General features: G+C 25.9%; 2 protein-coding genes across 2 annotated transcripts; both read left to right on the top strand.

Annotated features, from left to right (window-relative positions):
* Nucleotides 1-46: 46 nt before the first annotated feature.
* On the top strand, nucleotides 47-3094 carry cand_007890 (insulinase; the record flags this gene model as incomplete). The annotated part of the gene is made up of 1 exon (XM_067211029.1): nucleotides 47-3094. One exon carries the CDS (start codon nucleotides 47-49, stop codon nucleotides 3092-3094), a length of 3048 nt encoding a protein of 1015 aa, XP_067067889.1.
* An 8058-nt stretch (nucleotides 3095-11152) lies between these two features.
* Nucleotides 11153-13720, top strand: cand_007880 (uncharacterized protein; the record flags this gene model as incomplete). Its single annotated transcript, XM_067211028.1, has 1 exon — nucleotides 11153-13720. One exon carries the CDS (start codon nucleotides 11153-11155, stop codon nucleotides 13718-13720), a length of 2568 nt encoding a protein of 855 aa, XP_067067888.1.
* Nucleotides 13721-13883: the final 163 nt, after the last annotated feature.

Genomic DNA, 13883 nt, shown 5'->3' with positions numbered 1-13883 from the left:
TATTAACTTTTTATATTTCATACTTAAAAGTGATTTTGGTGTTGATATGTCAGATCTTATTGAATCTTCAATTATTGAGAGAGAAACAAATTTTAGACTTCCTAAAAGTGATGATCGTAAATTTCGAGGATTAATCTTAAAAAATAAATTGACAGTTTTTCTAGTATCAGATCCTGAATCTAAAATGAGTGGGTGTTGCTTATCTGTAAAGGCTGGGGCTATGCAATCTCCGGAAAACCTTGATGGTTTAGCTCACTTCCTAGAACATATGCTATTTTGTGGTACTAAAAAGTATCCAGATGCAACTGATTATAAAACTTATATAACTGAAAATGGAGGTCATAGGCAAGGTTGTACAACAAGAGGATATACTACGTACTACTTTGAAGTAAAGAATGAAGCTTTTAAAGGAGCTTTAGATCGTTTTTCTAGTTTCTTTATTTGCCCAATTATTTCCCCAAGTATGGTTGAAAAAGAAGTTAATGCAATTCAAAATGAATTTCAACTTAAATATTATGATGATGATAGAGTGAAATATCATATGAGTGGGAAATTTGCTGTAGAATCTCATCCCGTCCACAAATTTACAACTGGGAATAAGGAAACATTAGAAACTATCCCGAAGTACAAAAACATTGATGTTTGTGAAGAGTTACTGAAATTTTATGAAAAATATTATAGTAGTAATATAATGTGTGCTCTATTATATGGAAATGAGAATCTGGATCAGCTTGAAGAATATGCAGTAGAATATTTTTCTGGAATAAAAAATAAAAATGTCAAAACAATTGATTATATAAGGTTATATCATGAAAATCCCCCTTATACTAAAGATACAGTTATTGGTAAGATAGCTAAAGTTATTCCCCATAAGCAAGACAGGAAATTAAGTTTAATATTTCCAATGCCTAGTATAGTTCCCTATTGTAATAGCTCTGCAGCTTCTTATATTAGCCATATTATAGATAACCAAGGTGAAGGAAGTATATTCTCAGCTTTGAGAGATAGGAGTTTGGCTACTAATGTATCATTTTTAATAATAGACAATGATGAAGCATTTGCTATGGCTCAATTTACTGTAATTTTAACTGAGGATGGTTATAAAAATATTTGTCTTATTGTCAAGATTATCTTGAATTTTGTTGAACTATTTAAAGCTAATCCAATTATACCAGATTTAGTTGAAGAATTCATTCATTTGTGCGAGGCAGATTTTATGTATTCTGTAAAACTGCCGGTTTCCACATTATTCTCAATACCAATAAATCTTTTAAAATACAGATGTGCACTTAAAGATATAATGGCTACCAATTGGGTTGTTGAGGAATTTAATAATAATCATGTCCTTGAGATTTTAAAATATATGAATAAGGAGAATTTCTATATTTATTTAATAGCTCCTGATATTATGTCTGAATATGAAAAAGAACCGGAATTTTTTGAAATTGAGCATCACTATAATGTAAAATATAAGGTAACTGAATTTGATGATTCAATGAAACATATTATTGATAGTGCATCAGTAGAAAATGCTAGACAACTTGGATTGGAATTACCAAAGAGAAATCCATTTATATCGACAGATTTTACTATATATAATGAACAGACTCCTGGAATTAATGATTTTGATAGACTTCCTTATCTACTTAATTTTGACAAATATAAATCTGAATTACGGGAGTTTCCAGTACCGAAAATATGGTTTAAATCAGATACAGTCTTTGGTTTACCTCAAAGTGTTATTAATTTCAGAATTTTAGCTACTAATATTGCATGTATTGAACTTGAAGATAAAGCTAAATTTCTTAATGAATTCGATAATCTTCCATATACTTTAGTATTTCAAGTATTTGGAAATATTTTAGAAGAAACTATTAGAAGAACTATGCATCAATATAAATCTGATATTGCAGCTGCATCTCTTTCTTTCAAATGTAGTTTTAATGCTAGACACAATGTACTTGCTCTTCAAGTTTCTGGTTTTTCTCATAAAGTACCTGTTTTAATGAATCTAGTACTTAGTCTACTCTATGAAAATGTAATTACAGAGAGAGAATACAATGAAGCAGTCATTATTATAGATAGACAATGGACTAATAAGATACTTCAATCCAAGTTATATCCCCTAGCTATAGATAAGGCCTCAGAAGCAATAATTCCAACTGCATTTTCTAGAAAAGAACTACTGGGGGTTCTAAAGATTTTTACTTACCAAGAATTTATTATTTTGTATAAACATTTTCTAGCATCTAGCAATATTGAAGGCTTAATTTTGGGAAATTTAACTGATAACATGGCTACCGAGGTTGTAATGGATAATTATATGAATATTATTAAATATAAACAAGCTCATAAATGTGATATTAAAAGTCATAAAGTAGAGCCTTTCAGTACTATTCTTCTTAATGAAAATATTTATATTGATCAAATTCTACAGAATGAGACTGATAGGAATGGTTCTTGGCTCTGTCTTTACCAAATTGGAGCTTCAAGTAATGAGACACAAATTAAAATAAATATTTTGGATTCATATTTATCTTCTGAAGTTTTTCATGAACTAAGAACTAAAAAGCAACTTGTATATGTTGCAAATTCTTTACAGATGATGACTTGTCCAATTCAAGTTTTTGGTTATTATATCCAATCATCTGAATATATGAATTCTTTTATTCTGAAAGAACTTTTAGATTTCCAATTCAATAAGGTTATTTCAGGTGAAGTTCGTGAAAAATTTACAAAGGAACTATTCAATACATATTTAGATTCTGAAATTCAAAAATATTCATCTTGGCCTAAAAGTATATATGATGAAATCACAGTATATATTAAAGAAATAAATGAGAAATCTTTTCAATTTGATCATCGAAATGTAAAGATCAATTTATTAAAATCACTCAAATATGATGATTTTATGAACTTTTATGATAGCTGTTGGACTTCTCCATGTATTCTTGTTGAATTAAAGTCACAGGTTGATTCAGTGAAACAAGGTGATATTGAGATAACTAAACTTCCTCCTTTTAAACATATTTCACCTATTTATAAGTTATCAAGAGATGAGTCTTTTCCTAAAATATCAATACCAATGATCTAATTGAAATATTATTACTACTTTGGACTAGATAACCTTAATTTTCTTATTGAACAAAACCTTTTCAATAATTCAGTTATTATTTCGTGTGAATTAACATTTATATAGTAGAAAGTGGTAATATTAGAGCAACTTATACTCGTAACATTGAAACATTGATATTTAGAAATGGTAATTAGTACTTAATTTCAGTTGATTTTTAGTAGATGAGTTAACAATAGAAAGAAAAATAACTACAGTTCATTTTTATTGCTGTACTGTGATATACAAAATAAGAATTTACTAGTCTTTGTTTAATCAAATTACTAGAAATATATCTGGTTAAAAATCTAATAGAGAATAATAGTCATAGTAGTAGATCAGTAGATGAATTGTCAGTTTGCACATCTAAAATAGAGAGAAATAAAATGTTAACATTAGATGTAATAAGGTGCAATATTTAGAAGCTGGGTCTGAACACTAATGCTTATTTAACACTAGCGTAGTGTGACATTTAACAAAAATAGGTATAAATAGAATTAAGACAAGTATTTATTATGAATTACATGATTATATGTTTGTCATAATTGGTACTTTTAATTAGTATATTGTATAATAAAGAGCACTTCACACTGTACAATGAGTTTTCTACAAAATAATTAGTTAAATATTTCGAAGATATTTCAGATAGAAGATGAGGAGATAGTAAGACTTTACTCTGATTCAAAGCTTTATCGAACTTTGATATTGTTTAGTAAAATGAAATTACTATTGATATCAAATAATGAACGTACAGAAAATGAAGTAAGTCTTAAGTCTGGTGGTTGGAGTAGGTATTCATACACCTAGGGAACTGTACCACTTCCCAAAAGCTATAGAAAATACTATCTTTTTTAATGAACATAATTTTGAATATAAGGATTTAGATTATCAGAGAGATTTTATAACAAATTACAACTATATGATGGATTCTCCTACAGTAGAATTGGACATTGATCATAGTACTTTTTACTTTAACATTCTATCTCAATATATACATTCTATATTTATTGATTTCATAGAATTATTTACACATCTTAATTTTCGTGATATTAATTTAGATATAATTAAACAAGAGATAACTGAGAAGATTTTTAATAAAGGAAATATATACAAATTTCAATTATTAAACTTATTAAGTTAAATATCATCTCCTAGTAGTAGATTTCATTGTCTAGAATCTTAGGAACTAGGAATCTTAGTAAATTGTTTAATAAAAAAGATTTTGTATACCAGGTTGTTGATTTTTATAATATCTGGTATACCTCAGATAATATTGTACTAATAATATCATATTCTCAAAGTCTTGATGAATTACAAGATACTCTTGTACAATATATCTTAACTAAAGGTGAAGATTTATTCTCTTTATCTATTAAGTGAAAGAAATCATGTAATTGTGATATAAAAAAGTCAGGGGAATTTGTTGTATAACAGATATCCATTTGATCGGAAATATATTCTAGGAAGACCTATATCTTTATTTGATTCTAAAGATAATGATATTCCTAATGGGGACTTAAACATATCATTTATGTCGATTGTCACACAAATATAACAGGTAATTATTATAAAAAAGATGAATTTGTTATATTTGATGTAATCATTCCAGTTAGTAAAGGTATTCCATTTGAAGCTTCTCACTAAATAAACCATATATTAAAATGTACTTATAAAGAAAAATTCTGGAGCAGTTAAGAATTCTAAATGTGAAGTTAATAGAGAAGGCCTTATATATTATCCATATACTTTTATACTCATTTATTATAATGTCAAATGGGTTAATAATAAAAATAATTAAGAATTTGGTTAATGTTACTCAAGATTATTTCCCTTTTATATTACAAGATGCAACTTCTCACAAAGATTTATTTGCTGAGTCTAAAGTTATTTCTAATTATATTTCTGGAGATACCAGTTCAATATGTATCAATGGTGACTGGGAGATTAGTAAGGAATTGGTCACTTAATAGTGAAATGGTTTTGAAAGACACTATTAAGGCAAACTGAATAGTTAAAAGAGTTCTAAAGAGTGATATAAAGATATTAAATAAGAATATATCAAAATGGAATTTTATTGCTCTTCTATTTTCAATAGGAAATGAATACTGGAGTGGTTCACCACAACAAGAGAATCAATCTTCTAGATATTATCATTCAAAGCTCCTAAAACACTCATTTTCAATATTAAATATCCTTTTTAAATGAAGATAAGGAATTATTAAGTAGCTACAATTTTGAACCTATTTAAACTAATCCTTTCATACCGAGGTTTGATTTGAAATTGGTAATTAATGAAAAATGGAATATAAACGACAAATTATCAATTATTTACATTGATTCAAAGCTCATACTACTTGAAAACTTATCAAAACTATATAATGACCGTGTCTCTTTTTAGTGAAAGAAACTTAGAGTTACTCAACTGGGGTTGTAATTAAAACAATCCTTACTCCCAACGGTAGGATAAATCATTGGCATTAGGTTTGTTAAGTTTATGTGGGGCTATAGTTAGGGGATATATACTTAGCTAACATGAAAAATTGGTGCTTGCTACATCTACAAATGTGGAGTTAGCTCTTGAAGATACTGGGGACTTAAATATTTATATTTTAGCTCTTGATAGCTCTTTAATAATAGTTCTAAATAAGATAAAGAGCATTCTATCCAATTTAAAGGGAACAAAATTAGTCACAGCTGAAATTAGTAGTTTAAAATTATTTTCTACAGTTAAAAGATCTTTGTTGTAATTAATTTATAAATATACTGTTACCAATGCAAACATACTGAAAAATAAGTCAATTTTTTTGATTTATGATATTTTGAGGGGATCTAAAGTACTCAAAAAGTAATACTAAGTTTATTGATAGAGTTTGAACATTTTAAGCATAGTATTGAACCTATTATGTCTTAATGTTATCTGAAAGGAATTATCATTACTAATCTAGAGAAATATCAGGCAGAAAACATTCCTAATTCTTATGTTAAGGTTATACTACTGAATAAGCAAATAAATACAACAATCAAAAACTTAATTTAAATGAAGATAATCTCACTTTAACAAGTGCCATAAGAAACAAAAATTTTCTTTAGAGAAGATATGGGAACATCTTCTTATGGAAGTATTTCTTTATTCTATCAATTAGTTAAATTTAACAATAAAGCAAAATCTATTACTAGAATATTTTTATTTATGCTTAGAAATACCTTTCATTCACAATCTATTTGACTAGGGGATGTAATGTTAAAAGGTAGTTATGGAATTTTTTTTTTAAATGGTAATTATATTATCTAATATAATTGTTTACATGGGATATGATAGTAATGAAGTTAAATTGACAAACACAACTTATTAAACTTTATATAATGGGATATTTGATATTATTATGAATCTAATAGTAGAAAATCATATTTTAATAATATATAATTATTTGAACAATTGAAACTATGGGAAATTAACAGATATATCAAGATACAAAAAAATTAATATACCATCTCAAGAATTAATGGATGTATATTATATATCCATATTATTAGGTAGTAACTCTAACTCATTGATTAATAATACCATCCATTATCTTTAAAAATCAGTATTAGGGACCTTAAGAAGTTTCATTCAACACTAAAATCTTCAAAAATGATTCGTGTGTAGTTGAAAGTAGAATTTCTTGAAAAAGATAGTATTTATATTCCTCGAGACTTTATATTTAGCAACTCTATAGAATCAATATTTAAGAGGATAGTGGTAGATTCACTAAACCACTGTTACTGATTAATTGTTTTAAATATAATAACAGAATTTTAATTGTACTTATTTTTACAAAATATATTATCAAATATCAAAACTTCTAACTCCATTAAACTTTGATCATTTTAGTTGAACAATGTATTTTGAAATCAGACTAAATAACTACCTAGTTCTTGGGACTAATAAGTTGTAGTTAATATCAATAATATTACTTGAATTAGAATACAATATTACTGATGCAATAATAACCCATATGAATGTCTTAATCCCAACAAATTATTTACTTTTTGTCTCTTTAATAACAATAAAACTGGAATTATATTATTCGATTTAATAATTAAGGAATAAAAAGTATCAGTAATTATTATCTATACTATAAATATATTTTTTTTATTTAAATCGTGAATGATAAATATAACTTGGTTTTAGTTTAATTTACCTTTTTACTACAATGGTAATAAGCTTTTGATAATATTTTCAAATTATAAAGAATATTTATTAAAAATTTGTAACTGTAGAATACTGAATAAATATCAATCAGACTTTTATTTTATTCCCAAAACTTATAAGGATTGAGCATTATTCCTACCAATTTCAATTACTCTAAGCTCATTATGACTATTACTATTAATTTTAGTACAAATTTTCATCTATATAAATTCCTCTTAAAAATATTTAGTATGAGTTATACCAAATATTTCAATATTTTGGGATTTTATAAATGGCTGAACTTTTGTGAAATTTTAGATGTTTACTATAGAAGGCAAATAATTTAATAAATTTTCTATATTTTGATTATCTAGATTATAGTACTTTCTTTATAAAACACAATATAATTTGAAATAGGTAATTTCTTGTTAAATACTTGGGAATTTTTTAATAATTAATAATATAATGCATTTACCAATATATTTTGAAAGTTCATTTAATATAAAAAAAAAGAGATTAAAATACACTAGTATTGTTTAATAGTTAATGTACAAAACTTTTATGAATTGAATATTATCTTAAGTATAAATATAATAATTTAAACTTTATAAGTTTGAATGATATACAAACTCTACTTAACAAAGATTAATATAGTTAATCTCTATGCGAGAAAGTCAACTTTGAATGAGGATAATTCACAATCTAGAAAACTGTTGATATTACTGTAATAAGTTTGTTACATTAGTTTACTCCGAAAAATTAAATTTTATACTTTATTTCAGGACAAATAACAAAATATCAGCTACTTCCAGTTATTATATTTTAACAAAGTACTAATAGTATGTTTTAATTACAGACTAAGTCTGCTACTTTATAACTAAGTTTATTCTATCAATTTTACCTTGTTTTATATATTTCTCAAACTTTTTACTTTAAACCCAGTTATTTTTATATTTATCAAACTTATAAAATTTCATATTACTTATAAACTTAAATGCTAATTAGGTTTCCCTTTTATAGCTAACTAAAGGTTATGACAAAATATTTTATTATTTATGTTATTTTTAAATATTAAATATTATAAATTAGACTACATATTCAATTGTACTTAATGTATTTGAATCATAAAAATAACTCAATGGATTAATAATTAGTTTTAAGTTGTATTTTATTATTGGTGTAAACTGAAGCTAAATTGTGACTTTAATACAAATACTTGGAAATTACTAAGCAAATAATAAAAATGAACTAGACATAATTAAAAGAGTTTTTTTCAAAGTAATATAATTCCTGATGATTTCTTTAAGCTACAATTACACTTTTGCAATATAATTATAGTATATTGTATATGAATACATTATATATACTATTTAGTTTATAACTAAAAAATGATATAACAAAGTTGAATGCAATATTAGGATCAATATTAATGAAGAGAAATTTAGTAGCTAGTTATTTCTATTATATTTAAGAGTTCTCTATATTATAAGTAGTACTTTTTAGTGTTTGACAAGTTAAAATATCTTGTTTAAATTAAAAATTTTAATAATTTCTTTTTTTACAAAATTAAATTAAAGATAAACTTTCTATACTTATAATTTATTTAATTAATACAAAAGTATTTTTTTTTTTTATTTTGTAGCTGAAGTTGTAGTTTATCGTATGTTAAGTTTAGTAGTAAATACTTGTAAATAATAAAATTAAGGTTAGATATCCCAGAATACATTAATTCATAAATACTTTCATTTATATTAAATTGGCTAGTAATAACTAATTATAGTAATTGTTATACTTAGTTTTATTTATAAAACTGACTTTTGCTCTTAATAGCTAACATTTTTGCCCTATATTTTGAAAGCTTAGTGGTAAATTAGCTTATAAATCCATTACTAATATAAGTACCTTTTATTTTAAACTAATCATACTCAATAAAATAGAAAAGTTTATAAAATTTTAAACAGTAAGTTTAGTCATTAAATCCATAAACTCATAGTTATTTCATAGTTTAAGTCTAATAAGATCTTTCCCAGTCAAAAAATAATTCCCTTAAACTATCCATAATAGTTTAATTCTTAGTCATGAATTTAGATTTCATAAGATAAATTATATAATTAATCAATGGGATTTATAAGTTAAAAAGCTTTATTTTATTGGGTATTTTGAATTTTTACAATATAGTTCATTATTCAATTCACTCGGAATACCAATAATAGATAATTTAATATAGTACTTGGATTTGTAATAGTTTGGTTGAAATACTTAAGGGTCTAACAGAATTACAGCAAATGTATAGATCAATTAAAATTTTTAATATTCTTAAAAAGTAATCCTATTAATTATATTAACTTGATTTATTCAAATTAATTGCAAATATGCTACTTTATATCATGAAATAAGGTGAAAAAGTTAATTAAATATATCTTAGTGTTATCCAAAAGTGATCCTAAGATTCCTTAATCAACTTATTAAGACTTTAAGTTGGATACTTACCAAATACAATATTATTTATTACTTATTCACACCATCAATTAAAAAAGTCTATATATTAATGGATACAAAAATAGTTATTTTCTATTTTACTATACTTAAATAAGTATTACTATTAATATTGACATTTCAGTTTCAAATTCCTAGCTGATTATACTCTAGGTCTCATAATTCTTGATAAAGTTATCAAACTAGTCAATTGAAAAATTTTGAAAAATTCATTATTTTTTTACTGAGATATAGTAGATAACATCTCACAGAAAATAGTTTTTTACAAGTAATTGTATATCAGATATATACTGACATTAAATTGAAATATACTTTTCATTTATAATAAAATTCTAGAAATACTGCATAAATAGCTAAATAGCTTGCTATCTTAGTAAATACTGAAAAAAAATACAAGATAGGTATAGCTATTTAAATTAATCTTTATATGCACTTGTTAATTTTCTAAAATCGCATAATATTCAGAAATCATAATATATGTATATGTATACATGCAAGTTATTAAAATTTATATCATATTTTTAGATTTTCTGAATCTTTAAAGCTTTTTATTGAAAGTTGAATTTTATAGTATTCCTTATAAGCTGAAATTTCAAAGATCTCCAAATCCTTAGTCTATTTCGTTACTATTATAATCAAAATTTAATAATAATCAATTGTAAATAAATGGACAGAAGTTAAATTCTATATAAAAAATCCCCTATAATAATAGAATATAATACTCAATAAAGTATAATTCAGTCAGATACTCGCATCACTATATATTTATTAATTAAATGAAACGAAGAGTAGTTACAGTAAATTCTATAATATCCAAATTGCAATGTCAAGTTAAATTTCTCAATCCGACTATAATCTAACTTTTAGCCATATAATTCTCTATAAATTTTACTTGTTTATATTTCAGCATTGTGTAAATAAGAATTCATATAAAAATTCTTAGAGTTCAATTTGTCTCGTTAATATTGATGTAAAATAATATTTAATGTCAAAATAGTTATAATATAAACTTTGATATTGGTTTATTTACTAAACAATGAACTTATATAGTATTAGTACTGGCTAAGTAGCAATGTGCTGAGTCCGTCCATTTTTATACATCTCAAAATACCCGGTTTATAGACTGCAGGTACCAGCTGCACTTAACGCTATATGCTGGAATATGATACCATTTTAGGCGCTATAATATTTTGGAACTGAGTTAAAGGTGACAAAGTAGTAAAAAGTAAGTCCAAGCTTCTTCTAGTTATAGATAAATTTTTTTAAGATAAATTTTTACATATAGCTATTAGTATTGGTATCTGTTTAAACATATATAGGGTTAATGAGGAGAGTATATTATGAAGAAGATAACTTTATTGTTTAAAAAAATGTCTATTCTGGCCTTTATTCTAGTTTTAATTGAGAGTATAAATTATATACTTTGCAAAAGAGTAAGAAGTAGAGATAATAAATTGCTTTATAAGAATATGAGTGTATTATCTCCCTGGGGTAATAATTACTTAAATATGTGTCTAAGTATTCAATGTCACCGAGTAAGGAAGCATACAAAGTGGTATAGATTTTGGGATTTAAGACCAAATTATGTGTATAACAGTATAAATGGTAATGAGAGGCTAGTTCAATGCGCAGATTGTACTGGGTTTTTAAAAAAGGGGACTCTATTTGGTGGCTTGTCAATATGCACACCAGAACAATACGGAGGCGAATTTGTTACACCAAGGGGGTGGATAACTCTTGCCTCTGCATCTATGCCATTAAATAGAGTTATAAAAAAGAAGAGTTCAATAGAGTTAATACCAAATGACTGGAAATTTTATGATGATAAGGCTACAACTACACTAAATTTGGGTTTATGTAGTGCATTTGATAATAAGCGGACTTTAATTGAATTATCAATAGTAGTTGTATTAGCTAATATTGCTAGTGTTACTAAAGAAACACCTAGACATAGGAAGTGGTTTGGATTAGTTGATGATTCAATAAATGTAAAAATCACTACTATTAATACTGAACACTCAAAATATGAAGAATTGGGTGAGAATGAATATGATAAACATAATAAATATAAATATAAAATTCCAGATAAATCACTTGGTGCTGAAAAATTACCAAGGACGTGGCAGTTAAGTAAGGGTCATGCTTCAATGTACTCATCTTCTGATATAATACACCTTGAATATTCTGGCAAAATACACCCTAATCAGATAATACAAGTAATATTAACATGCAACAATGATATAATGAACTGCAATATTAAAGATTTCATATCTTGCTTTAGTGTAATGTGTAGGCCAATTACAACAGATGAACTTATACTCGAAGCTGCTGAGAAGAGTGCACAAAATTACATTTCAAAATCCATTGCTACTGGAAATGTAATTTTTCAAGGTAATTTAATACGAAATACACCCCCTAAGCCTCAAATGAGGTTTTTTAACCAGAGTAATATGCATCAAGCAACTATAGGTAATAGTTCATTAATAGTTGCTTCTTCAACAGTAAATGCAGGTCCCAAACAATCTCAGCAGTTGTCAAAAATTGGAGTGGGATCTTCTAAAGGAGTTAACATACAGCCATTTACTTATAAAGTTGGTGGGTTTTTGGATAAACAGCAAATAGGAGCTAGGAATTATAATCCAATAGTACAGCAACCTAAACTAACTCTTAAACAAGAATTAGTAACTCAGAATAATCCAAATATTATAAAGAATTTGTCAGTAGTAGCTGATAAACATGTCTTGATAGGAAATCCATATGTTACTCAAAATAAACAACCTATAATAGTTGATAAGAAACCTAACAATATGCAAGCTATGGCTGAGAAACAAATGATTATACAAAAACAGCCAATTGCCACTAATAAGACGGCCTTAACTAAGAAATTTGTACTTTTACAAAGTCTTCCTATTATAGTTGAAAAGAAGCCTGCAATTGTAGTAAATAAGAAACAACCTGTTGTAATTGAGAAGAAACCTTCCATTTTAGAAAAGCAAGAGAAACCTATAACTGAGAATAAATCGGTTATTTTGCAGAAGCACCCTATGATAGTTCAGAATTTGGTTGAAAGGAAACAACCAGTTATAGTTGTAACTGAATTACTTGAAAAAGAAAATACTCCTAAAGTATTTTTAGAGCCTAGTATTAGTATAGCTCCTGTTGAATCTAGAAATTCTTCTCCGAAGAGAATTAGCATTATAAAAGGTGGTAAATTTCAGCCAGAGATAGTTAAATTAGAAAATCAATCTTTTTTAGAGAAATTAGCTGAAGTCAGAGCCGACTCTACTTCTCTTATAGCTAAGCCAGTTTATTTGATTCCTCTTAAATCTAGTAAAAAGGAAGTAGTTCAAATACTCAAAGATGAAATAGAGTATAGTAGAAATAACGAGGAAGATGAAGGATATATAATCAAATTAAAGGATAAATCTTCAAAGCTTGATATTGAAGGGATTTTAGATCCTAATACATTACAGCAAAATGATCCTTCAAATACTGAAAGTTATTCAGAATATTTAGAATTAGAATATCAAACAACTAAGGAAGATCAAAATATAAGTGAGCACAAGAAATTTAAACTTTTGGATAGAGACAAATATATAGCAAATTACGAAAGTAAAGTATCAGGAAGCACAAATAATAATTTCAGATGGGATCCTGAAGTTATCTCATATGATTGTGGTACTAATCAAATGAGTGAAATTATTAGTAATGAGATCCCTTCATCAGATTTTATTTCTAATGAAGAGTCTCAGCTAAACAAGCTGTCAGATTGTGACAGTTCGTCATTATTGTCAGAAGTGGAAGAGTCTAATATGCAAATACCGATCAAAGGTCATGTAGAAACACACCCAACTGCAAAGGTTATCTTTGGCTACTCACTACTTGGCGGAGTCATATTATGTATAGTTCTTGCAAGTATGAAGCTATGCATGTTATAGTATATATATATATTAAAACATATGTTATATCTTATTAATAGTTTAAATACCAATTTAAGCACTTTTACTAATTAGTATGTTTGCAAATTAGTTACATTATATTTCTATATCTAGAAATTTAACCCATTGAAAAGTGGAATTATATATACCTTAATTATTAATT

Source organism: Cryptosporidium andersoni (assembly GCF_001865355.1).
Source record: "Cryptosporidium andersoni isolate 30847 chromosome Unknown contig_50, whole genome shotgun sequence".
In the NCBI taxonomy this organism is placed as follows: Eukaryota; Apicomplexa; class Conoidasida; order Eucoccidiorida; family Cryptosporidiidae; genus Cryptosporidium; species Cryptosporidium andersoni.
Note: the sequence above shows the minus strand (reverse complement) of the source record. Positions and strands in the feature narration are given on the sequence as shown.